This window comes from Pieris napi, chromosome 24 (genome assembly GCF_905475465.1).
Source record: "Pieris napi chromosome 24, ilPieNapi1.2, whole genome shotgun sequence".
Lineage (NCBI taxonomy): Eukaryota > Metazoa > Arthropoda > Insecta > Lepidoptera > Pieridae > Pieris > Pieris napi.
The window spans coordinates 5,634,298-5,661,432 of NC_062257.1; the positions used below are offsets into that span (position 1 = coordinate 5,634,298).

Below are 27,135 nucleotides of genomic sequence, written 5' to 3' on the forward strand. Positions count from 1 at the left end.
ATTAGGAGAAAATTTAAATTTAGAACAATTTTACAGACGTCCTTAAGAAGTGATTAAATTTTTGAAAATGTTGTAGCTGATCTTTTTCTAGTTCTGTCTACGCAGTTTGAGAACTGGCAGTTAATTTAAGTTTATAAATAACATATACAATTGTAATGACGTTCATAAGTGTAGCTTATAAATGATATATTTTGTGACGCAGCTTTTTGCCAGTTATATACGCCCTTGATTCGGAAATTATAATTATAACATATATATATGTATATAACGTCATTTAATAGACCAGTAGGTGATCAGCCTTTTCTGCCTGACACCCGTAGACATCATTGAAACGTCCATACTAGGAAAATTGTTTCATCTTAGTCGAAAGGCACACAAATGAACTTTTAATCAAAGTCAAACTTTCAGCAGCTGTCAAAACATTTCTGTATAAAGTTTGACACATTTGACAGCGCTCGAATATGGACCTAAATTAATACTCCGATTATAAGAGTTTTAGAAGCTACCGTGCATCATGAGGACAGCATTGGTATTCACCATGAACGATCTATTTAGCCGATTACCATAATTTTTGTATGCACAGTGTATGGTGGCGCTACTGTACCGTTAGGGCACGTAATTATTAATGCGCATGCGCCTAAAATATATTTTTTGTGGCGCAAATGGGCAGGAGGCTCACCTGAGTTTAAGTGATGCCGCCCATGGACACTGTCAATCTTATGGGCTCGCGAGTGCGTTGCCGGGCTTATAGAATTGGTAAGCTCTTTTCTTGAAGGCATCAAAGTCGATATGGTTCGGAAATAATTCAGTAGGTGGTTGCACATAGTGTGCGGCAAAAACGACTGCAATATATAGTTAAGTTACATGTATATATTATATATGTAACTTAACTATAACGTATATATATATTTCAGTTGACAATTAGACGCGCAAACACAATGTTAGCATCGCATAATCTGTGGCGCTACAACCTCTTTAGGTCTTGGCCTCTGATTTCTGAATCTGTTTCATGATAATTTTTAAATCTAGGCAAGTAGATGATCAGCCTCCCGTGCCTGACACACACCGACTTTTTGGGTCTAAGACATGTCGGTTTCCTCACGATGTTTTCCTTCACCGTTCGAGCGAATGTTAAATGCGCATACAGAAAGAAAGTCAATTGGTGCACAGCCGGGGATCGAACCTACGACCTCAGGGATGAGAGTCGCACGCTGAAGCCACTAGGCCAACACTGCTGTTAGCATCGCATACTTCGCCAAAATGAGCCCTTTAGTTTTTCCCACACTCATAAATATATAACATTCTCGTTTCTGATAATGTCCAATTGGTCGACAACACTTATATACTTTATAGGTAACATAAGTGTCACTTATGTTACCTATAAAGTATATAAGTAATAATAGACGGCTCATTGGTCTAGTGGTTAGTACCTCTGACTGCGAATCCATGGGTCCCGGGTTCGATCCCCGGCTGAGACGAACATCGATGTGATGAGCATTTGGTGTTGTGCTTAGGTCTTGGGTGTTTAAATATGTATTTATATGTCTATCTATCTATAACATGTATGTATATCCGTTGCCTAGTACCCATAACACAAGCTTCACCAGCTTAGCATGGGACTAGGTCAATTGGTGTGAATTGTCCAATCATAAAAAATCACTTAAATTTAAGAATCCTTCTATTGAAGGATTAGTCAAGTTAGTTTTTGTTAGCGTCGCAACCCCTAATTTTATATAAGTTATAAGCTCATGTACTAAACGAAAAGAATTTATCTCTATGTAATATAGGTATCGGTATATATGACATTTCGCCTGCGCAGGAGCCGCGACCGACAAACCGATGTCATTTGTATAATATTACAATTTGCGGAATGAATTATTCAGTGTTGCCATCGGATATATTTCCATACAGTGTGGTTATTGAAGCTAAATTTTATTCTAGTTACGAGTCGTAATATTTGCATAATTAAACAGTTGTGATATTATTTGTGATCGAAAATTTTGTTTCGTCTATCGCGTGTATAGGAATATTAATAGGTAATCGAAAATTATTTAAATCCTCAAAAATTCAAGCTCATTCTCAATTAGCATACGTATATAATATAGTCTGCACTATATTATACTCGTGGGTTGTAACACCAATGCAAGTGTTTAGCGAATATTATGCCCAAAAACCTCGTATCCAAGTGATTAAAAAATTATCTATCTATAGATTACACTTACAAATATAGTTAGTTAAAAATAAATAAATCAGTGGCGCTACAACATTTTTAGGTCTGGGCCTCAGATTTCTGTTTTATGATCATTTGGCAATCTAACAGGCAAGTAGGTGATCAGCCTCCTGTGCCTGACACGACGTCGACTTTTTGTAAGTCAAGACGGTTTTCTCGACGATGTTTTCCTTCATCGTTCGATGTATAATGCGCACATAGTAAATCCATTGGTGCACAGCCGGGGATCGAACCTACAACCTCAGGGATGAGAGTCGCACGCTGACGCTTGGCCAACACTGCTCGCAAATATTAATAAATTGAAAATTAAAACAATTTAAAAATGTTTGTCCCTGTGGCAGTGTGTTTCCTCGCTCCTCGAAAATTTTTAAAGTTGTATTAATATTCTATTTCTTATTTCTTTATTATAAACTAGTAGACTCGGCCAAGCGTTGCTGTGGCTAAGATTTTTGTTATATTACATAGTAGTAAACTATTCAAGAGAAACGGCAGGAGAACACCAATCCACCATGCTTTTTTGGTGGTTATGCCATTAAATTGTAGCTTATGTGAACCTTGGTATTTATTTCTATAAGGATCAATACCTAGGTACGAATAAAGAGTCTTTTCTAGCGGTGGTATTTTAATAAAAGGACGCTTATTGTGACGTAACTATAAAAGATAGAGACATGATGTCGCGACATTTTTTATAGATAGTGATGTATCCAGAAAAATTGAAATACATAATAGTTTTCGCACGCGATTGAAAGAAGTTTTTTGTTTATTTTTTTACACCTTGGGTTAGATTATTCAAGATTTAATAAGCATCCCTAATTTTTTTGAAAACAAAACATAGCCTATGTCGGGAATAGTGTAGCTTGCCAACGGTGAAAGAATTTTTGAAATCGGTCCAGTAGTTTCGGTGCCTATTCATTTCAAACAAACAAAAAATCAAATCTTTCCTCTTTATAATATTAGTATAGATAACTATATCTTTTGATTGTTCTATGTACCTATAGGTTAAGAATATTGTAAGTACAACCTTTGTAGGTTTGAAAGAAGATTTTTCTTCTTTATAAGCAAGTAGGTGATCAGATCTCTTCCTATCTTCACGATGTTCTCCTTCGCCGTACGAGCACAACCTTCACAACTCTTCCCAGCTGAAATCTGTTGAATGATATTTGTTTGATGCCTTGATTGATGTTTGCCGTCTAGATTCTGTCGACAGCTCATTGTTTTGCAAATACTTGTATATATTAGAATGTCTAGACGAACTAGTGTTACAGTGTTGTCATGGCCATTTTTGACTGAACTTTGGACTAACTAGAATTTGTTTTACCATTAATACCATTAAATTAATAATTATTGTTATCGATAACAATGATATGAGTAGATTTTGTTGATTTATTTAATAAAAACGAAATCTGCTGTCAACGCACTCACCAGTGGGACACATTGCCTAGTTCAATTCTTGAAAAGCTATCAACGCACTCGCGAGCGGTATACATTACCTAATTCAATTTTTTTAAAGCCGGCAACGCACTCGCCTTCTTAAATAGATAATAAAATCCACTAATTTTTTTGCTGCTGATTTGTATAAAACGGTTAATACATACAATAAGTAGTAGCCTTTGTTACATTAAAAGATAAACATATAATATAAATTATTAAGGGCGCAACGATACTACTAACTAATTAGCGATATCTTTCAGGCTACCCTAGTAATTAAAAATATATATTAAGAGTAAAGTGCAAGAAGTGTATAACCAAATCAACAAAAATAAAATTACAAGTTACACTAAATATTATAATATTACCAAACTTAACATAAAATAATAAAAAATTATTAAAAAAATAATTTAAATTATTAGTTTTTTTTAAAGCCAATTCACACCAATTGACCTAGTCCCATGCTAAGCTGGTGAAGCTTGTGTTATGGGTACTAGGCAACGGATATACATACATATTATAGATAGATAGACATATAAATACATATTTAAACACCCAAGACCTAAGCACAACACCAAATGATCATCACATCGATGTTCGTCTCAGCCGGGGATCGAACCCGGGACCCATGGTTTCGCAGTCAGGGGTACTAACCACTAGACCAATGAGTCGTCGTTATAAATACTAACATCAATTAATTTGATTACGAGTGGCTCTTTCTTAGGTCTGGGTATATTTCTGTGATCACACAATGATAAGTACATTCATTCATATATCGAGTATTTCATATTTCAATAGTGCCTTCAAGATTTCTTTATAATTTAATTGCTTGAAAAGTAATAAATTTGCTTTTATCATATTCTGACCTATGGCCGCAGATTTATATACATGATCCATGATCATTTGTCAATCAAAATAATATGCGACTAGATGATCAGGCTCCTGTGACACGCGCCGTCGACTTTTTCGGTATTCTAAGCCGTTTTCCTCACGATGTTTTCCTTCACCGTTCGTGCGAATGTTAAACGCACATAGAAAGTCAATTGGTGAACAGCCGGGGATCAAACCTACGGCCTCAGGGTTGACAGATGAGTCATACTGAAGCCACTAGGCCAACACTGCTCTCGTTATAAACTCCAACAAATTTGTATCATTGATTCAAGAAAACTTGAATGAAAATCTCAAAATCAATACATTTTTGACAATCAAACGCTATATTTTGAAGTTTAAAACACTTGTGAAGCCAAGAACAGATGTTTTAACAAAATAAAATGTTTTAGAACCAATTGGTTAGATTATCTAATCTTGTTAGTTAAGTTTAACGGCCGATCGCAGTTAACGCCGCTATAACGGTCGTTATTCAGTGCTTATTGATAAAATTTACTGCACTGTATCATAAAATGTAAAATCGATTTTAAGATTCATATGTGCTTTTCAACACAAGAATAGTGTTTTCCCCTTACACTAAGTAGTGTTATTGAACACTTTATGTTAAATCCTTTAGTGAATGATTAAAATATTTGTTTCCAACACACAAATATACTATATTTACAATATTCTTTACATACATAATAATAATAGTCAAAATTTAAAGCAAATTAAAAAAGTTTGGTCCCTTTAACGCTGACAGCACTCGCGAGTGGGGCACATTGCCTAATTCAATTCTTAAAAAGCCGGCAACGCAATCGCGAGTGCGGCACATTGCCTAATTCAATTCTTAAAAAGCTGGCAACGCACTCGCGAGTGCGGCACATTGCCTAATTCAATTCTTAAAAAGCTGGCAACGCACTCGCGAGTAGGGCACATTGCCTATTTAAATTCTTAAGAAGCCGGCAACGCACTCGCGAGTGGGGCACATTGCCTAATTAAATTCTTAAAAACCTGTCAACACACTCGCCAGTGGGAGACATTGCTCAATTCAATTCCTAAAAAGCCGGCAACGCACTCGCGAGTGGGGCACATTGCCTAATTCAATTCTTAAAAAGCCGGCAACGCACTCGCGAGTTGGGCACATTTTCTAATTAAATTCTTAAAAAGCTGTCAGTGCATTCGCGATACTTCTTAAATAGATATAACAAAATCCAAAGTTTTTGTTGCTGCAGTATTTGTATAAAACAGTTAGTACACACCTTTAGTTGGATCACGCCTAAGTTATGCGCATGCGCAGGCCGTGAGAAGCTCGTAAATATTATAGTTTACGCGCACTTCTAGACTCCTGGCTGTTCATGTAATGTTCACATGTTCAATAATATTCAGCTTCCGAAGAGTAAATTAATAATTTTATGTATTTTCCTTTTATATAAGCACATAAGGCTGATCGTTACTTGCCTATTAGATTGACAAATAATCATGAAACAGATACATAAATCTGAGGTTTAGATCTCAAAAGGTAGTAGCCACTGCATGTATTTTTAATATTTTGAGAAAAGGGATATTTCTTTAATAAAATCCCAGAGGCTCTTTTATCTCTGCCTTTTAATAAATTAAAGAAAAGCTGTGTAAAAAGGCTTACTATATAGTCAACGATTATCTAGTTGATAAAAGGGCCTGGGACTAGTGCTAGACAGGCTACTTCTAATTAATTTGCGATATTTGTTTTAAAATAAGTGTCGTTTGATGATTTGCTATTTTAAAAGAGTAGGGAGTTTTTTACGCCGGCTTTTTCTCCCGGCCTACATCCTCTGTTTTCTTTGCCGATGGATGATGTCTACCAATACAAATTTTGTGACGTGGAATAAGTGATACCTCTATCTTAAATTCCATAATAAACATATTTTATTTTTTTATTTCATTACAACCGCGATTTCGTTTCGCCTATATGATTATTCAGTCTACCTTTTAAGTACATACCAACTTGTATATATTGGTACCTTTTAAAGGTACACTGCCACTGGGACCAAACTTTTAAAATTTGTTTTAATTTTCTATTTATTAATTTTTGCTTGCAATGTTGGCCAATGGGCTTCAGACCTCAGGGATGAGAGTCGCACGTCTCATCCCTGAGGTTGTAGGTTCGATCCCCGGCTGTGCACCAATGAACTTACTATGTGCGCATTAAACATATGCTCGAGCGGTAACAAAACATCGTGAGGAAACCGACATGTCTTAGACCCAAAAAGTCGACGGCGTGTGTCAGGCACAGGAGGCTGATCACCTACTTGCCTTTTAGATTGACAAATGATCATGAAACAGATACAAAAAATCTGAAGTCTAGATCTAAAAAGGGTTTAGCCACTGCATGTTTTTTTATTAATTAAAACCGCGATTTCGTTTCGCCTTATTATGATTTTATTTACCTTTTAAGTACATACCAACATATGGATCATTTCACTATATAATATACACTGACGGACTCATAAACTGCATCAAAGTCAATACTTTGAAATAAATATTTTAACCAAGTATGCAAACTTTCTACACAGATTTAAATTGAAACGTCTAGATTGGTTCGTTAACCCAACAATTCTGCTGGTAACAATAATTCAATTGTCAAAAGAATAAAAAATCAATAAGAATCAATTTTAAAAACACGCAAATCTGATACTACGAGTAAGTTTTCTTTTCCCGGCTATAATTATTTGTTTTACTACAGTTCTATTTTTAAATATTGCTTTTTTTTAAGACTAAGGGCCAGTCTCTCCATATTTATATAATTTAATCTAAAAAGTTTGCATAGGTACTTATTAAAAAAAAAACAAAAAACCCCACGGCCCAAGAGTCTCTTTTTACCGCCTGTTCTGCAGCCGTCCCAGCTTTTCGATTGTCCGGGGCAAACATTTCCAAGTAGCACCCCATACCAAAGTCCGTCCCATCTTCCAAGGGATCAACGACATCCACGCTATATTATTATGTTTGGCTATTTAACTCCTTGACACTACGGGCCTAGTGAGAAGATTGAAAAGGACAAAACCGTTTGAACTAGTGAATTAGTGTTAGTGCACGTTAGTATTAAATGCTAAACAGTGAGTGAAAAAATAGAACACAAGAACAAAGTGTCTTCCCTTTAATAGAGACTGTAGTGTTATTGGACACTTTCGTATGTTAAATATCCTTTTTAATAAATCAGGTTAGACTTAAATTACTTATTAATCTTAAGTTAGGCTAGATCGTAATATTCCATGTATATGTATAAAAAAAAATATTTTGTTTAATTTCAATATGACATAGTAGTATATTTGAAATTACTAAGTGCCATTTCCATTCTCAGTATCCGTAAATAAATTGTATTTCGCCTACATACAACATTAAGGGGACATTTAATGTACTCGGGCGCAGTGTTCTCTCGTTTTGAGCGAAATAGCCGATAAATTAGGTACAAAAACGTGCGTAGGCGCAGCGACGGAACCTGTATTTGGTTTATTTATTATATTTTTAAAGATATTGTACAATAATCGTATTTATAACATTATCCTCGGCGTCATAGTATACGTTATTTAAAGATAAATAAATACTTAATACAAAAGTAACGCTAAAAAACCCTATTTATTGAAATATCGCGTTTATTCCTAGAGCAGCGTTGGCCTAGTGGCTTCAGCATGTGACTCTCATCCCTGAGGTCGTAGATTCGATGCCCGGCTATGCACCAATGGACCTTTCTATGTGCGCATTTAACATTTGCTTGAAAGGAAAACATCGTGAGGAAACCGGCTTGCCTTAGACCCAAAAAAGTCGACGGCGTGTGTCACAGGAGGCTGATCACCTACTTGCCTATTAGATTGACAAATGATCATGCAACTGATTCAGAAATCTGAGGCACAGACCTAAAAAGGTGTGCACTGAATTATTTTATAAGTATTGTACCTACATGCATTTTTGATATAATAAGTTTAATATGCAGATTAAATATAAGTTAACGAAACGATTCTAAATTTTTAAATTCAATTATAGATTCGATAAGTATAATAATTTGTTTGTTTCACGTTAGGTTTTCAATATTTTACCTCCTTTTAGTAAGAAGACCATTCACATTCTTTGTAGTATTTAAAGCATCCTCTTTGTGCTGTGTACTTGCTAAAATATTATGTACACATTTCAAAATTCATTTTATAATTAATTTTTTATACTATCGCCAATTTAATAAAAATTCCTTTAAAAAAACTTAGCAAGATAAAAGTTTAAGTACCAGGCATTTTTGATGTGTTAGGCATAATATTTAGGCCTAATGACTTATAATGAGGTGGTAAACGGTACGGCTTTGAGCAGTGTTGATGTTGATTCCCTCACACATAATTTTTAAAGATGTAAAGGCATTTGACCTTGCCTCCTCAACACGCGGGTAACACTGAAAATGTTAGAACTGGCCAGTTAGAAACATTGCTAATGAAAACTTTTTGGAATTTCAATCTTAGAACTCTTTGGTAACCTAATGTAACATTGCATTCATTTGTCATTTGTTTTTGTGAATTGGCGGCAAAAACTCTTGTTACACGTGAAAATGATTTAATTCGGCCAATGATTTTTTATGACTTTCGTTGTGGGCTTACTCAACAACACAGCTATGATAAGGCTGCGATTGTTTTTCGTTTTCTAAACATTTTCAGTGTTACCCGTGTACAACCAGCTGGTTCTATACTGTTCCATAAACTGTCAGCTGATAGTATAGGTAGCTCCAGAGAAGTTAGGGTAAGACTCAGAATCGAGATTTAATGCTAAGTATGTCTTTAAGAACGTATTGAATTTTGACGTTGAAGTCATAGATTAAAGACCGGAGTGCGTCTTTTAACGCTGGTGACGCATTTGACAGCCTCCTGCCGTTGTTGTTTAGTTCTTAAATATAAGTACTGCCTCATTTGACAATTTATATGTTAAAAAAAACTATGATTTCCCGCGAATTTTTGTCTCTAGATGATGACTTTTATAATGAATTGAAACAGATGCAAAAATCTTTCTTCTGCATGATTTTTGATAGACGCCATTTAATAAAATTTAATGTGTTGCTTAGCAGAAGCTTTCTTTTTTTGTAATTATATGATTTACTATATAGTTATTCTACTTTTTACATAACAGTGTATATAACTGTGTATATATAGACAGCTAAGACTATTTAAAAACAATAACCAATTTCTATAGCTTCAACTGTTTGTAACTAAAACCAAAAAGTATTTTTTTTTATAGAACAGGGGCAAACAGGCAGGAGGCTCACCACCTGATGTTAAGTGATACCGCCGCCCATGGACACTCTCAATGCCAGAGGACATTTTTATATTATGTTGGATTTATACATTTTTGTAAAACTACTTGTCAAAGGCAAACCATTTCTTACAATTAGGCCTATTAAAAAGACACTTTTGATAGTCAAAATTACATGTAAAAATATTTAAAAAAATTACTCTAGTTAACTCTTCCAAACAAGGCAAGAAACTCCATTCTTACTCTTTTTAAAGTTATTTCAATATTTGGTATACATTGATTTGATAATTATATGTGAATTGGAATTTATTAATTGAAATCATTATCTACTATATATTACTAGCATTGTTAAACTGTTTATTTGTGCTAAACTAGTGTCAAGTGTGTTAGGACAATCTGCCACAAAACGTGCTAATAAAAGTTGGTGAAGTTACAGAAGGAAATAGTTTATTATTAATAAAAAAAGTCTTTTGGAATTGTCTTCTCTTTTTACTATATGAAGATATACTTCGCTTTTCTGTTAAAATATTCATACAAACTTATTTTTAACATTGCTAGATTGTCGACTTTTTGAATTTAATTCAATTTTAGGATTTCCATTCCCAGTATACGGTACATTTATTACATAGGTCTAAATAAAATGATTATAAATTTTTCAAATATTTATTATAATAATATCCGATATAACTACTAAAGATTTCAGTCAAATAAATACACGATTTTTTATAAACTAAAATTGTACAACAAGTATGCTATTTACATTATATCACAAATAATATTCGAAAACACCTACATTAATGCTACTCACAGATCATCAGCCGCGTCACTTTGTCACATCACATCACAGAGCACAGTTCACAGCTTTTCAAAAGCTCGCGAATTTGTCAGCATCTCCCTTGTAAGGCGCCACACCTGCTTGGCAGCGTTCTCCATAGCGGTCGGCGATTTCCCCTTGAACAGATCGACATGGGGCAAGAAGTAATGTGGACAGCGGCGGCATTGCAGCGAAGAGATCAGCTGCAGAAAGATCCCGTTAATCCGATCCGCCAGAGCCGCTTCATCCCACTCATGCTCGCGCGGATGCTTCTCACACTCGTATAACAGCAATGTCTTCATGTGGTAACACGTGACGGGGTTCCCTGGCAGCTCCAGGTGCCGGTCGCGTATGGTCTTCAATATGCTGAGACATTTGCGACGGCATCCGCCCTGTAGGAGCCGGTTCTCCGCCTCGAAGAAGCTCAGCACCCACGCGTCACCCTCCATAGCTGAGTTTTTGCCTTGTAGAGTGAGACACTCTTTGGATAGGAGATCGAAACCCTCAGTCTTCACTTCGGCCACAATGTTAGGGTGTGGCCAGGGGATTGTGGGGAGCGGCCAATGTGCTGCTGAACGTGGCCACAATCCGGCGCACTTGAAGGCTGGTGTAATTTGCACGATATAGCGCTCACGGATCCGGAGCTTAACCTCTGTGGTCTCCGCTATCATCTTAACACAGTCGCGATAGGAACACTTGTCGCAGGCCTGTGCCACTAGCGTCTGGAATCGGGAGCGGATCTTCCGCGCTGAGAGGTATCCGGAAGCTGTTATGAACTCAACCCATAGAGACATGGATCGCTTGCGACCGTCGCTCAGTTTGAGCACAGCACATCCAGGTAGAGAGCCATCATCCACGAAGTTCAGCACCCCCATCTGATTGAGGTAGATGATGATCTCGAACTCGTGAGGTGAGACCACTTCGAGGCCGTCGAATCGGCCATTGTAGTCCGTTAACGAAGATATGAACCGCGGCTCCTGCAGCTCTACTTCCTTGAGCACATCCTGAACGATGCGGCACACCTCGTGGATGGTTTTGGCGATTTGGGCCTTGCGGCTGGCGACACGCTCGCTGTAGTACTTGTTCATTTGGTAGACGAGCTTTGACTGCGCCGCCATCATCTCCGGTGGCACAAGCATCTTAGCTGCACATCACGCGCCGCACGCACGCGCCTCGCCCGTTGCGCACTGACTGACGGCAGGTTAGCCGGGTCGCTCGTCGCTCGGGGTACGCCCATGGGGACGACGCGTAGCAAATGAGAGGTGCATACGCCCTTCTCCCTCGCACTTAGGTCAGGTTTTACTGGAGGGAGGGAGAGGGCGTGAGGCGGGACGTGGTGATGTCGAGTATCGATTTGCCCCGCCTCCAATGTGCTATAGATTCTGTGAGACTACATTTTTTTCCGTCGGCACTTCGTCAGTCTATTAATGAGTTAGGTTAAACGGATTGGATGTTAGTATTTGTGCCATAACACTGAATGTTTAATCGTATCGCTAATTAAACATATGAATATTTTGTCCATTCTCCACTGGCATAGCTTTAATATATTCTGACTGGTTAATTACAGATTCGATAACACTCAACACAGCCCACAATTGTGACTACTGTTTTGTATGATAGTGACATTCATTGATGTTTTCTCTTTGTAAAGAATTGTACACAATTTTCTTTTAGCAACGCATTTGAGTGCCCATGGGCGATGATATCACTTATCATCCGGTGAGGTGAGCTGCCCCTTGTTCATTAAAACAATATAGTAAGTCATATTATAATGACGTTTGCAAAAAAATCAATCGAAAAATAAAAACCAACTTTCTTTACAGCTAAATTAATAAAAACTTGCATAGCGAGCAGTATTGGCCTAGCGGCTTCAGCGTACGACTCTCATCCCTGAGGTCGTAGGTTCAATCCCCGGCTGTGCTGCGGCCTTCTTTCTATGTGCGCATTTAACATTCGCTCGAACGGTGAAAGAAAATATCGTGAGGAAACCGGCTTACCTTAGACCCATAGTCGACGGCGTGTGTCACAGGATCACCTACTTGCCTATTAAATTGACAAATGATCATGAAACGGATGCAAATATCTGAGGCCTGGGCTGGCGATCTGAGTGAGTTGTTGCCCCACATATTTTTATGGTGCCACTGGCGGTATTGTTGTGTACCGGGTTGTGCAGCTCCCTCAAAAATGGTTGAGCTGCATGAGCTATTCGGGGCATGCTAGCCGTCTGCTGGCGCAGGCTTGCTCAGATCGATCTGGTTCTTTCTTCCAAAGACCAGTCCAGTAAATACTCTGCATTTGTTTACACCAACTTATTAATTTATCATTGTATTATCTGGACTATAAAAGAGACTAAGACCCCCGAGTTTGTTTCGACATTTCTTCTCAGGGCAGTCAGTTAGGAAATGTCGACTTCATCTAGTTTAGGAAGACATTGTAAAAGTGATTTATATAGTCCTACTTGCAAGAATAAACTATTTCATTTCATTTCATTTCATTTCATTTCATTTCATTTCATTTCATTTCATTTCATTTCATTTCCTAAAAAAGCTGTAGCGCCACTGATTTTTTATTATAGCCGTTTTGCTGAGACACATATATAATATCATATATAAATGTTATATATATAATTATCAACTATTTAAATATAAATTGATTAATATTTTTATAAAACTGGATATAATATATATTAATGATAACTGATTCGAATTATCAATTTCTAATAGGTACAGTATTGGTCTAGTGTCTTAAGCGTGTGACTTACCCTAAGGAGCTAGGTATGTTCGAAAGGCCGTGTACCTATCATGGAGTTTGCTATGATTCGCATTTAATTATACGGCAAACATCGTGAGGAAACCGGAATATATTAGGCTCGAAATATTTATTCTATAAATATCGAAACTAATGCAGTCCCAGGCAACAGAGTTGGTAATTATTAAATGTGCTGGGGAATATATATAATAACGTATATTCTCAAAAGTCAAAAATACCTTTTAGAGATTAATAGACTTTTAAATTACTTTAGGAAGAAAAAAGGGAAAATGCAAAAAGTACTAAAGATGAGCGACAAATGAAAGAATTTGAAGGCCGTCACTCGTATTTTTACATCTCGTTATTTGTACAGTATATATATAACGCGGTAGCCCTATAACGCGATTTGAGTCTCCCTTATAACGCAGAGATAACTCAAGTTATATTTCTGTAGTGTGAAATTGAAAATGATTTGTCAAGTACATCGCGGTAAGGGATTTCTCAAGTTATATTTCTGTAGTGTGAAATTGAAAATGATTTGTCTACCTATAACGCGGTAGCCCTATAACGCGATTTGCGTCCCCCTTATGAGCGGTATCCACCCCTTATAACGCAGAGATTTCTCATGTTATATTTCTGTAGTGTGAATTAAATGATTGGTCAAGTACATAATTAGTTACCTATAAGATTTGCACCTTCAATTGTGTTGTTATAAAATTAAACTAAATGACTTTATTAAATTCGTGTTTCTAGTTTTCGCGTTATAAGGGGCGTTACTATCCTAGTATAAATATAATAACAAAAAAATGTAATCCTTATACACTCAAACATAGGATTTTTTCATATATTGAATTATTTTATACGTATAACTGAGTTTTTAATTGCTTAAACAGAAGTTAAGTGAGTTACGTAGAGTTCGTTCAGAGTGCTTGGATGCCTATTTCAGTCGCAATTGATGGTGGCTCGCGTCTTGATGGATGGCCCGCTATCACTTGATTTACGAACGTACCCCGCAACACATGGTATTTTAATTTATTCTATATTAGGATGGAAAAATTCTAATTGCACTGTGATCAAAATTAGTTCCTTTATACAAACTTTAACCAAGATCATTTTCTTTTGCAATTGCTGATTGTTTTCGTGTAAACTAAATGCCTAGTAATTACTTAGTTAATAAATAGTATAGTTAATTAATTTAATTCAGAACTCAAATTAATATTAAATAGTTTCTTTATTCAAACTTTAAAAAATATCTTTTTCTTTTGCAATTGCTGAATTGTTTTCGTGTAAAATAAAGGCCTAGTAATTACTTAGTTAATAAATAGTATAGTTAATTAATTTAATTCAGAACTCAATTCTAATTAATATTAAATAGTTTCTTTATTGAAGGTTTAAAGCTTAAACGATCAAGAGCTTTTCGAGCTTTTGCGATAGATCGCGATTGTTGAAGTGTATTCGTGTGACAAAGGTGAATGATCTGAAAGTCATGTTAGCCTAGTAATTATTTAGTAAATTAATAGTAGGATTTTATTAATTCAGAACTAAATTGTAATTGCTTTGCCTTTTCGAAAATTGTACCCAGCCAGAAGGCAGCGGAAGTAAATATAGCCTTTATTTAGTATTTCCTGTATAAGATTACAGGTACAAGCTGGTCCTTAGTACGAATATGTGTACCCAATTGCGATATATGTATATGCGTACAGGTCGCTGAAGGTAAGGTCGTCAAGAAAATCGCGTATATAATATGGCTATCCCTATTGAAAACATAGTGGTCCAGGAATGGCTCGTACTTCATACATTCTAAAATACCAGGATATAATACACCTATAGGAACACATTGTGTGGCTAAATTAAACACTACATATAAAGAACACTTTTAATTTTTAATGTTCTATATTTAAATAGTCTAGGTTCCATCCCCGCGGGTGTCGTTAGCGCTTGCGCGATAATCCAAAATGGCGGCGCGCTATCTCCGCCCACTTCCGGCGGATGTGATCCGATAAAGCCTCCCTACATAACCCCAACGTGTTACAAACATTAAACACTGTCAATTAGTGATAAAATAATCAGTACCTTTTTAATTAATGAATTTCAAATGGGCATAACATGATTCCTGAGTAATGTTATTCTCTGTAATTATAATTGCATTGTAATTATAATTGTTACATTGTTATTATAATTGTCTAAGAGTCATTCTATCAATTACTATATAAGTTTCTTTACAAAAAAACTAAAGATAGCATTCTTCTTCCAACTTCGATGGTGGTATGTTTGATTTGTTCGGCTGAAAATAATTGTTTGTACGGTATATACTTGGCAAGAAGATTTTAAAACATTGTAAATGATCTGTTCAGATAAAAATCGATTATATATAGATACGTTTCTTATCAAATACCCACAAATAATAATAATCAGTGGGGCAACCTTATTAGGTCTGGGCCTCAGATTTAAGTATCTGTTTCATGATCATTTGTCAATCTAATAGGCAAGCAGGTGATCAGAATATACCTGACACACGTCGTCGTTTTCTAAGGCAAGCCGGTTTCCTCGCGATGTTTTCCTTCAACGTTCGAGAGTTAAATGCGCACATAGAAAGTCGAGGTGCACAGTGATCGAACCTACGACCTCAGGGAGGAATACAATGAATATCTTAATCCTTAAATCGTTAGTTAATCAATAAATAATCTTCGACTTTAGATTTTATATTAATCCACTTTAATAAACTTATTTACACCTAAAACAAATGAAAGAATAACAGTATTTATATCTTCTATAATTACTCAAAAATTTGCGTCATATGTTGACAAAGCTATTAAAATATCTCTCGCGATAACAAATGGGCGCACGCCGCCAATTTACGATCTTCAACTCAAAACAAATGCGACAATTATTACTATAGTGCTTCCAGTTACTGTTAAACGGTAGATGTTAAGTTATAAACAAGATCTTTTAACCGTCGTTTTAACTAAAGTACTGTGGACACAGTTTTCGAACTTAAACACCTATTTGGTCTCTGTAAAGTCCTGGATAGTTAAGCCAGTCTTCCAGAAGCCGCAGATGCCGGCAGACGTCACGGAGCGATCTCAGTGCAGCCACGTATTCCAGGTTTACGTGGGTGACTGATTCCTCTGCACTGAAACAGCCTCTACACAAGGATAAAGTATATGTCAATCAAAGACAATACTAAGGATAAAGTACTAACAGATACAAAAAAAAAAAGAAAAAAAAAACATGGCGATTAAAAAGAGTGGCGGAGAGTTTATTGCCAGTTCTTCTCTTCCGTTCTACGCCCTTGATTTGAGAACTGGCACTAAATGTAAAAGTAGAAGCATGTATATGTATTTCTTTACAGACAAGTCATAAGTGTCCAAAGTGTTACCAATATGATTAAATGATTTTTGAATTTGAATTTGAAATACAGTTAAAAGTTCGTTTAGATTTAGTTTTATTAGTAAAAGTTATAGAACAATGAATTTATGTTACACAAAAGACTAATCACACGCGTAGTAAAGAATTAAAGTTTGAAATAAGTTATACTTTAAGCCGTGATAGCAGAGTTTCTTATATGACGATATTAACATTCAGTACGCGAGAACTATTAACTATTACGTTTAAATGAAGTGCTGCGTCTGTGAATGAATGCTCTGAACTAGCGAATTCACGAATAATACTTAATATATAGTTGTGACAATTATTAATAATCAGCCTTTTTTGTTTCGATATCCTGAATTTCCATTTCAAATGTGTTAGTATTTCCTTATAGCTAAGTGTTGGTCTCTTGGGTGAAAGGAACCTCCAGATGCTTCAATCTTTGTCAATAGTCTGCTAGTCTTTCCTGCTATTTCTAAGTCAGCCCACGTTCTTTTTCCCCACTCTTTTGCCGGGCGATCCCTTCCATTGTAGTTTAGCTTTGTCTATCACATAAATTTGTGTATTTTTTAAAAATTTATTGGAGCGAAATACTTTAAAAAAATCCAATCAAAAGCTGTTCAGTAGAAATTAAATTCCTATCAAACACAAACACGAAACTTTTGATATTTTCAATCTACACTTTCGGCAAAAACGAGATGAAATGTTTCTCGGAGAACGCGTGCGGTGATCACCGTATATTTATGGTGTATTGAATTCGCTATCGTGTCGGATGAGATATGCTCCCTCAAGACCATCTGTCTTCCCCCACCACGGCCCCTCCCCCCTACTGTAGGGAGTGACAGGCCCCGCCTAGCCGGGGAGATACTTTAGCATTGTAAATTGCCCCTTAACACTTTGATATAGCGACGCAATTACAATTCAAAGCCCTATGCGCAGACTCGCTGTGCTTTGGAAGCTTTTATAAGCTTTTACATTTCGGTGCGACACCGTTTAATGATTTTTTGCAAGATATTTCGGTGCATCCACAATGCACGCTGGTACCCATCGTGAAGTTTACGCAGAATTGGTTTTTATGACCAAGATCGAGGGGTGATTGTTGCTTGATTTTGTTTTAGTAGATGAAGATGTTATGTCGAGTGTAATTATGAAGATCGCTGATAAGTTTCTTTGTTTCGTAATTGTATTTAAGTGGTATTAAATGATATATTCGGACTTAACAATAAAAAGATTCACGCAACTTGAATGTTTGATGAAGGTTTCAATAATATTTTAATTCAAAAAACGTATATTTAAGATCCCATAAAGATCCCGGTTTGTGCGTAGCATTATTAAAAAATGGTTTCGCCTGCATCGAACCTAAAGCTTACTATTTATAAGACATGTGGGTTTACTAAGCCTTTGTTGATATTATAATTTTTTAACATTAATTATAATAAATTTAATACAATAAAATAATATTCGTACTAGGAACCCAGAATTTTAAAGATATAAGCGAACCGCAAAATAACGTACAACTCAACTGCGCGTATTATGCGCATTAATTCGGTCATAATATGATATTTATTAAAGTAACCACATACAATCCTACAGTATAAACAAGATAAGTTTTCTAAAATATATGACAATTCTAAAACATAAATGATACAAATATTAATAATACACTTCCAATTTTAGATTTCACTAAATTTTATTCTCATTGTTAAATCAAACTCAAAATAACTTTATTTATATAAGTAAACAAGTAGGGTGAATGACAACAGAAAAGATATTAAATTGATTGTAAATTTACATTTACTACCAGTTCGCAAGTCCACAGCGTAGGGCAAGAAGAACTGGCAACACTCTCCGCGACTCTTTTTAATCAATAAACAAAGGCACTTAACAATTTTATTTTAAATTGATCCGACTTTTGAATATGTAAAGCTCTGGATATGTATTTGTAGACTGTTATCGCGAAGAATTCGAATGATTGATTTGATATTACATTCAAAACCGTTTACGACGACATCGTTTAGAACAACATACCGGTTATATTGACCAAAATCAAAGGTCTCGGCTGAATTCTATTGTATTAGGTTAATAACAACGTCATCGGCTGTTACGACTATCGGTTTTTATTGTATTTGCCTTTCTCTTAATAGATTATCCAACGCAAAGTTACATATACCTTTAAAGAAAAAAACTTTTTAACCGGATTAAAGTTATGTATTATTATAAATTTACAATTATTTAACATAATTTTAAATTTATCCGAAGTTTCGCGTGCTTTACAGCGTGCGTGGTCACGGTGACTGAAGACAAAAGGTGTTGGATGTCAAAAAAGTATCACAGCTGTAGAAAAAATTGCTTATCTGTATTTATTTCCCCGGAGTTGGTATCGACTAAAAGATGGAGGGTTTTGGCAGAAATAGCTCACGGTGTCCTCTCACACACACAATCCGCGAAAATAGAGGAGAGAATCAATAAATAATCCGGTTAAAAAGTTTTTTCTTCAAATGTGTAAAGGTTATGTCAATAAAAGACAATATTACGTATACCTGCTCTGTAGCAAACACAGTCATAAATAAAGCATTCTAAACGACCCACTACAGTAGGACGAGGTAATACTAATCACCGATAAGATAACATAGTTTTTTTTTTATTATGGTTCTGGCACGGTTTGTACATTGGCCAGCGTCAAGTATGAGATTTTTTTTTATAATTAGTGCTTTTTGCCTTAGAAATTCGACCATGTCCTCCATGTACGGTTAAGGCACTCGCCCGGTACCGCACAACCCTCCCAAAGGCCGAGAACATATTTAAATTAAATTTAAACTTGCCCTCGAACCGGGAATCGAACCCGGTACCCCTCACCTAGCTGCCACTTAACAAGACCGCTAGGCAAAAAGTTTTACCTTAGGGTAATTGTTATCTGTATCGACACCTTCAATCTACGATTAACGGTGACGTCATACTCTGAAACGCGCTTTCGAAGTATTCAACGGTGAGCATATATACATCTCAACCATCATCATCATCGAGGAATCAGATTCCTGCTCTCCTCTAGATACCCTAGGCATCCCATCTTTCCATTCCGAAGAACGAGTTTTGGTCATGCTCACCGATGTCCAGATATAGCATTCTGATCAACGAGCTGGGTCTGGATATCCATAGTTGCTCCACTCGCACTTTAAAATGGATTTTACTGGTCGTGGACCCTCGTGTTACCATCCCCTTTTGAGTCAAAGTCAAAATCATTTATTCATATAGGTAACACAATGTACACTTATGAACGTCAAAAAGAAATACATTAAATGCTTCTAATTTTACACTGCCAGTTCTCAAATCAAGGTCGTATAATGGAAGAGAAGAACTGGCAACTCACCGCCACTCTTTTTTATCGCCAAGGTTTTGTTTTACACATTGGTTGAGGTTGAGTCTTGCTTTTTATTTCTATACGCAATTTAAAGTACTATACAAATTTCATTGCGCACATATTCAAAGTTAATAAATATACCTACTGAAATTGAAATTATTAATTACACTTACACACTATAATATAAACTTATTACTATATAATTTAAAAAATAAAATACAGAATTTGCCCATTAGGTTCGTAATGGCTAATTAAGATATAATTATGGCAAGCCCATTATGGCACATGAATTCAATCATGGTGATTCGGATGAGTGGTGACAAAACAATAACACGTGCGCCGGCGCATTTTGTATTTCCGAAGAAACAGTTTATTCGTATTTTGTTATTCAAAGCTCTTAGAAGATTCAATTAATTACTAAAAAAAATCAGTAGCGCTGAAATCTTTTTAGGTCTGGGCCTCAGATTTCTGTTTCATGATCATTTGTCAATCTAAAAGGCTAGCAGGTGATCAGCCTATACTTGAAGCACGCCGTCTTTATGGGTCTAAACTCTAAGACATGTCGGTTTCCTTACGATGTTTTCCTTCACCGTTCGAGCGAATGTTAAATGCGCACATAGTCCATTGGTGCATAACCGGGCATCGAACCTACGACCTCAGGGATGAGAGTCGCACGCTGAAGCCACTAGGCAAACACTGCTCTGAATTAATTACTAATTATTCAAATATTCAAAGCCGTGATTAATTTACAATCTTAAAGTGAATGGTACAAAGTTTGTTGTACATTTTAAACCAGATTTAATGATCAAGAGAGGTGATAAAACATGTCAACGCTAAACCACATGTCTGGATATGTTCTGTATTAACTCCCTCGGGAGCTCTTCGTGTGATTTGTAGCAGTCATTATGGGACATATCGTGAACTAGTGTAGTAGATATTGGGTAATTTTATTCAGTATTAACATGATCTGTTTGGGTTTTTACGAAACAATTTTCAAGCGTTTTTAATAAGCAAGACATATCACCTCGAAGTCACAATTGAGGTATTTCCGACTTAGGGTCCTTCAAGAAAAGAGCGTACCAATTCTTAAAGGGCCGGCAACACAATCTCCAGGCCTGGGAGTCATAAAAAAAGATGTTTTAGCGAACTGGCGAGCTGTAGTATCGTCTTCCAGATGCTTTCCTGGGAGATACGACCTCCAAACTTAAAAAAAAGGCATCTCTGAAAATCCGGCAACGCACCCGCTATCATGGTTCTCCTTGGGCTTCGCAGCTGCATTTATTTGCTGTTCCATAGACTTGTTTGCCCCTATTATATATCTTTTGCTTGTTAATCTATATTCTAGCTTCTTTCAGTACCGTCGATCGGAACCCCTTCATGGGTAAAGGCCCCCTCCAGCTTTTTCCAACTGACTCTGTTTATGGCTCTCTTTCTCCATTCGTTTCCTGCTACCGCTTCTATTTCTTCTATCCACCTTTTTTTTGGGCGACCTCTTCAGGAGAATTTCATATGTAAGGACCTAATATTTGCAAAAGATTTTGTTTTAAACAATTGTAATGGAAAACTTAAATGCGAAACGATTTTAAATAAAGCCATTGCATTGTCAGATTTATTTGAACTGCATTCAAACAGAAATAACTTAAGTTATTTCTTTGTACATTTGTAAGAGGGGGCGTAAGGCACGGTGCAGATAGTGGAAGCTATTATCACTACATAGTATAAAACAAAGTCGCTTTTTCTGTCCCTATGTATGCTTAAATCTTTAAAACTACGCAACGGATTTTGATGCGGTTATTTTGAATAGATAGAGTGATTGAAGAGGAAGGTTTATATGTATAATAATATCCATTAAATAGTGGAGAAATACTGTTATTTTTGAGGTTTCTAATTTTTTCCGCTTACATTGCAGGCTGAACCCTTCGAGATTTATCAAAATAATGTACTAAGTATTGTACACATTGAAAAGTTGTACAGAAAACTCCGCGATGGTATATGTCTGATGGTATATAGTGGTATACCTCTTATGGATATCTAGATATATAGATTTAAAAATTGCGGGACGTAGCTTTTGCCGCGGTACAGGCCGGCCGGGGGGAGATTGCCTATAAATCTAAAGCACTTTGAATTAAGTATCAGCATTGCACCCATGCGAAGCCGGGGCGGGTCGCTAGTAAGCTATATAAGCTTGTGTACTACAAATTTTTTAATGAATGAAATCATTTAGTTATTAGGTACTTAATTATCTGTTAAAAGTTGTTTCAAGGCGTAAAAAGAACTTTATATTTAGTAAGTTCGTGAGCGTTCAAGTATTACGTAACAAATTTGGGGGGGGGGGGTTTCCCTTTTGTAAAACGGGCGGGGATTGAAAACTCTGGACTCTGAATCTAAATCTTAGTTTAGCTTAATATAGCTTTGTTTTCTGCAACCGGCTTTAGTGCAAAGAGAAAATCAGTACAGACGATAATGAATCTTTGGCGTTTAGAAATAGGGTTTAGTTTAATTTAATCGTATGCCGATGTTAGCTACTCGTAGAGTTGTCGGGTGATGTATGGAGATTTAATTAGAGTTTCCCGACACCGTCGCCGGCGATTAGCAGCCGACACACCGACTCTGACAGTTATATTTGGTTTTTTCCTACTGTCTACTTATTTAGATATTTTAATATCAATATTTATAGCAGTAATCCCGCTACCTTGGTATTATCCGTGGGCTAATATACTTACCTTTCCCTCGCAATATATTTATGAAAATATTATGTATGTATACAAAAATAATAAGTTTACTAGAATAGAACATACGCACAATGTTAATACTCGGAACAAACGCAGGCTACAATTTCCCCGGACTAGACTAGCTAAAGTTAGTAATTCCTTTTTGGGAAAAGGGATACTCTTCTTTAATAAAATCCCAGAGGCTCTTTTATCTCTGCTTTTTAATAAATTTATGAAATTAATTAAAGAAAAGCTGTGTAAAAAGGCTTCCTATAAAGTCAACGATTATCTAGTTGATAAAAGGGCCTGGGACTAGTGCTAGACAGGCTACTTCTAACTAATTTGCGATATTTGTTTTAAAATAAGTGTTGTTTGATGATTTGCTATTTTAAAAGAGTACCGAGAGTTTTTTACACCGGCTTTTTCTCTCGGCCTACACCCTCTGTCTTCTTTGCCGATGAGTAGGGATGCCTACAAATTCAAATTTAATGACTGAATAAGTGATATGGTATCTTATGTTCCATAATAAACATATTTTATTTTATTTTTATATTTTTTAGACATTAATGAATGTTTGAAAAAATAAATAATTCACTAATACAACCTTTTTAGGTCTGGGCCTCAGATTTCTGCATCTGTTTCATGATCGCTTGTCAATCTAATAGGCCAGTGGATGCTCAGCGTCCTGTGTCTGACACATGTCGACTTTTTGACTCTAAGACAAGCCGGGTTCATTACGATGTTTTCCTTCACCGTTCGAGCGAATGTTAAATGCGCACATAGAAAGAAAGTTCATTAGCCGGGAATCGAAACTATGATCTCAGGGATAAAGCCACTAGGCCAACACTTCTGCGTTAAATTATATATGTGTTTACGGGGTGTTAACGTAAACATACCAGAGGGCTCGCAATCATTGCCGGCCTTTTAAGAATTCGCTCTTTGAAGCACCCTGTCTTTGGTTTGGAAATACTTCAGTGGGCAGCTGGTTCCACATAGGTGGAACACAAAAACTGCCTTTTAAGCTTCAGTTGTCGAACGACGGACGTCGCCGTGATACGGCATGATTTCATGTTCGGCAACGACATCCAAAACGGCTTTCACCTATGTTCGAACCAAGACTTGCCGCTATTCTTTTTAAGGGTAATGGGTAAACACTGACTGTTAGCGATAATTTTAAACTCTACGATTAATGCGTGGACGTAGTTCTGGGGAACTGCGTCAACATATTTACGATAAGGCACGGAAGCTTAGGGTAAATTTTATTCTACACTTGGATATTACGTTATACATTTTGATAACTCGTGTCTAGCAAGTGATAACAAGCATTGTACTATGATTATTGCCTGTTCATATTTCATTTGAACATTGACCAACTGCTGATACGGCTCTCGTGGTTGTTCTAAATTTTCGTAGGTTCGATCCCCGGCTGTGCACCAATGGACTTTCTTTCTATGTGCGCATTTAACATTCGCTCGAACGGTGAAGGAAAACATCGTGAGGAAACCGACATGTCTTAGACCCAAAAAGTCGACGGCGTGTGGCAGTGGAGGCTGATCACCTACTTGCCTATTAGATTTAAAAATGATCATGAAACACATTCAGAAATCCAAGGCCAAGATCTAAAGGGGTTGTAGCGTCATTGATTTATTTTATTTATGTGGAAATTGGTGTAAGTAGTATTTAAGATATTGTTTTATAACAATAACATTTCTGGCATCCTTTCAAAGTGGCGAAGACTCCTTCAAGCCCTTCATTATCGTGGTGACCCTGCCCACTACGATGAAGCTTTGATCCTAACCGTCTGTTACGCCACACCTTTTTCACGAAGATAGGCAGATACCATGGATACTTGCTAGATACTTGCTGTACCTAAATAAATAAAAATACGGTCCGTACTCTCTTGCGTGTTGTTCCCACGAGAATGTGATAGAGGACAAATCTTTGTTTTTAATTATTTCTTTTATTATTTTTAATTACTTAAGATGTCATGTGGAACATGGTGTAATGGTTGCCTCACAAACATTGTGTAAAACAAAAAACTTGGCGATTAAAAAGAGTGCCGGAGAGTTTAATTGGTTTTTAAATTGAGTGTAAATTAAGCCATTTTAAAATTTGTGTACTCAATCAAATATCACTACAAAAATGCTTAGAATATGTCTAGAAGTCATTCCTCATTTCTTTATAGTAGTAGGATCCTACTATCCTACTACTGCCGGGAATTGAACGCATGACTCAGGGTTGAATAAGGCTCGCACTGCTCCTAAAATGTTCTATACAAAAGAATCACGTGACGATTAGCAATTTAAATTACCCTAATGTTAATAATTAAAGCACCCCACAGCTTCCGGGGGTCCATAAGCACTTTAACCATAATGTACACAGTCACGCCACCGTCTATTCTCTCTGATCACAGATTATGTGAATACAACAACTGTTTTGATATCTCTGAACGGGGAGCGTTGCGTGAGAAAAAAAAATGATATTACATATTAAACTGCTATTTAATGGAAAAAAATCTAATAATATTATAAACGCGAAAGTTTGTAAGTATGGATGGATGTTTGTTATTCTTTCACGTAAAAACTACTGATACTTTACAATAATATAGCTTATACATCAGAATAACATATAGGCTACAATTTATAAAGGATATTGTGTGAATTGTCCAAAATATCAAGAAAGTAGGGAAAATCTACCATATGCGAGCTATTCTGGCGTGCGCTGTCAAAACCGCTAGAGTTACACATATGTAATGTATGATTGAAATGTTTATATTAAATAGTCCTACAAAAAAGCCCGCCACAGTATATATCTATATCTTATGTGTAAACCATTATGGCCAAAATAGTGAACCATAACTACACTAAAAGTTGTATGAAAATTTTAATGTTAGTTAAATAAGCTACTCGAAATACTTCTCCTGCGGAGGCGAAGTCGCGGGCACCAGCTATTTAGATATAAAATAAATGTTTCACATATAAATCACTGTAAAGATATATTATATTAGAGCACCTGTACTAGGCAAGCAGAAATCACACGCAGTATTTCACTAGTGTATCGCGTTGCATACGCATCACGCACTGAATAAGCAAATACTTTTCGCGATCAGCACCTGATTACCCAGAATCTACGTGAACTTTTAATATTTTAGGTGCACGCAATAATAGGCTGTATTTGTCTTGATTTAGATATCAAAATGAGGTGAGAAATTATTATTATTATCGGCGAGATTGGATCGTGCGTACCAGGTACACAGCGGAGTCTTGGAGATGGTTATCGTGGCTATAAATAAGCCAGCGTGACAAGTGCCCCCATTAGGACCGACCGGCAAAAAGTTGCGACCTCCTCGTACGGTCTGCATATCCGGTGACTGAACTTTGATGAAGAAATCGGTCTCCTTAGCGAAGTAATTAATTACAATGATTGATGAAAGGAATTTAATTGAAATAAAAATAGGTAAAAAAACTTTTTAAGTTAAACGGTTTTATGTTAAACATACATTGCAATGTTTAAGATAAATGTACTAAAAACCAAAAAATAATAAAATAGATACAGTCGTGGGAATTATAAACATATGCATAGACTAGACTAAAATAAAACCGTGGGGCACGTCAATTGTCTACAAATGATCGACTTAATGTGCGATAGAAGAATCGTTTAATTCGTCGTTAAAATAGGCAGTTGGCCCGCAGACGGTCAGGAAATTACTTACTATTTTCTTGCTCATGGAAATTCCAATAGTTATACACTCCATGTAAATAAAAGAGATGTTTCAACTAGTTTATCGTTGGACATTCACACTGCTGGCTGGCGAGGAATCGTTTCACTGCTCGTAGTTTGTCTTTAATTGACAAAACATATGATAAAAGTACCACTATGAAACCCTAAAACTCGCTTATAATCGAGCTTGCTAGCTTGTTTCCACATTCTAGCCCTACTTATCACACGTCCATCGTTGTCGGTTGAACAACTGCCTAATTATAGTGTAACATTACAAAACAAACATTTTAATCAACGATTGTAGACAATTGACGTGCCCTACGGTTTTATTTTAGTCTAGTCTATGCATATGTTTATAATTCCCACGACTGTATCTATTTTATTATTTTTTGGTTTTTAGTACATTTATCTTAAACATTGCAATGTATGTTTAACATAAAACCGTTTAACTTAAAAAGTTTTTTTACCTATTTTTATTTTCTAGTTTTTAGTTTTTATTTCGCATTCTGTTTAATTCATTTAGTGCTTCATTATTGCAAGGTTCCTTGCCCGTTAGTTTATATAAATAAATCAATTCTATAATATAAATATAATATATATTTAATTAATAAAATAGATACAGTTTTTT

At 36.1% G+C, this 27,135-nt stretch overlaps 2 protein-coding genes across 6 annotated transcripts in view; one reads left to right on the top strand and one right to left on the bottom strand.

Moving 5' to 3' along the window:
* LOC125061672 (neurobeachin) overlaps positions 1-27,135 on the top strand; it is a 538,892-nt gene that overhangs the window by 420,890 nt on the left and 90,867 nt on the right. The gene's annotated exons all lie outside the window — the stretch shown is intronic.
* On the bottom strand, positions 10,437-11,805 carry LOC125061674 (protein mab-21). Its single transcript, XM_047667206.1, has one exon. The coding sequence runs from the start codon at positions 11,738-11,740 to the stop codon at positions 10,643-10,645; it is 1,098 nt and encodes a 365-aa protein (XP_047523162.1). The 5' UTR covers positions 11,741-11,805; the 3' UTR covers positions 10,437-10,642.

What these genes read in the sequence shown, in the direction of transcription:
- LOC125061674 (XM_047667206.1), bottom strand. Translation starts at nt 11,740, where the DNA reads ATGCTTGTGCCACCGGAGATGATGGCGGCGCAGTCAAAGCTCGTCTAC.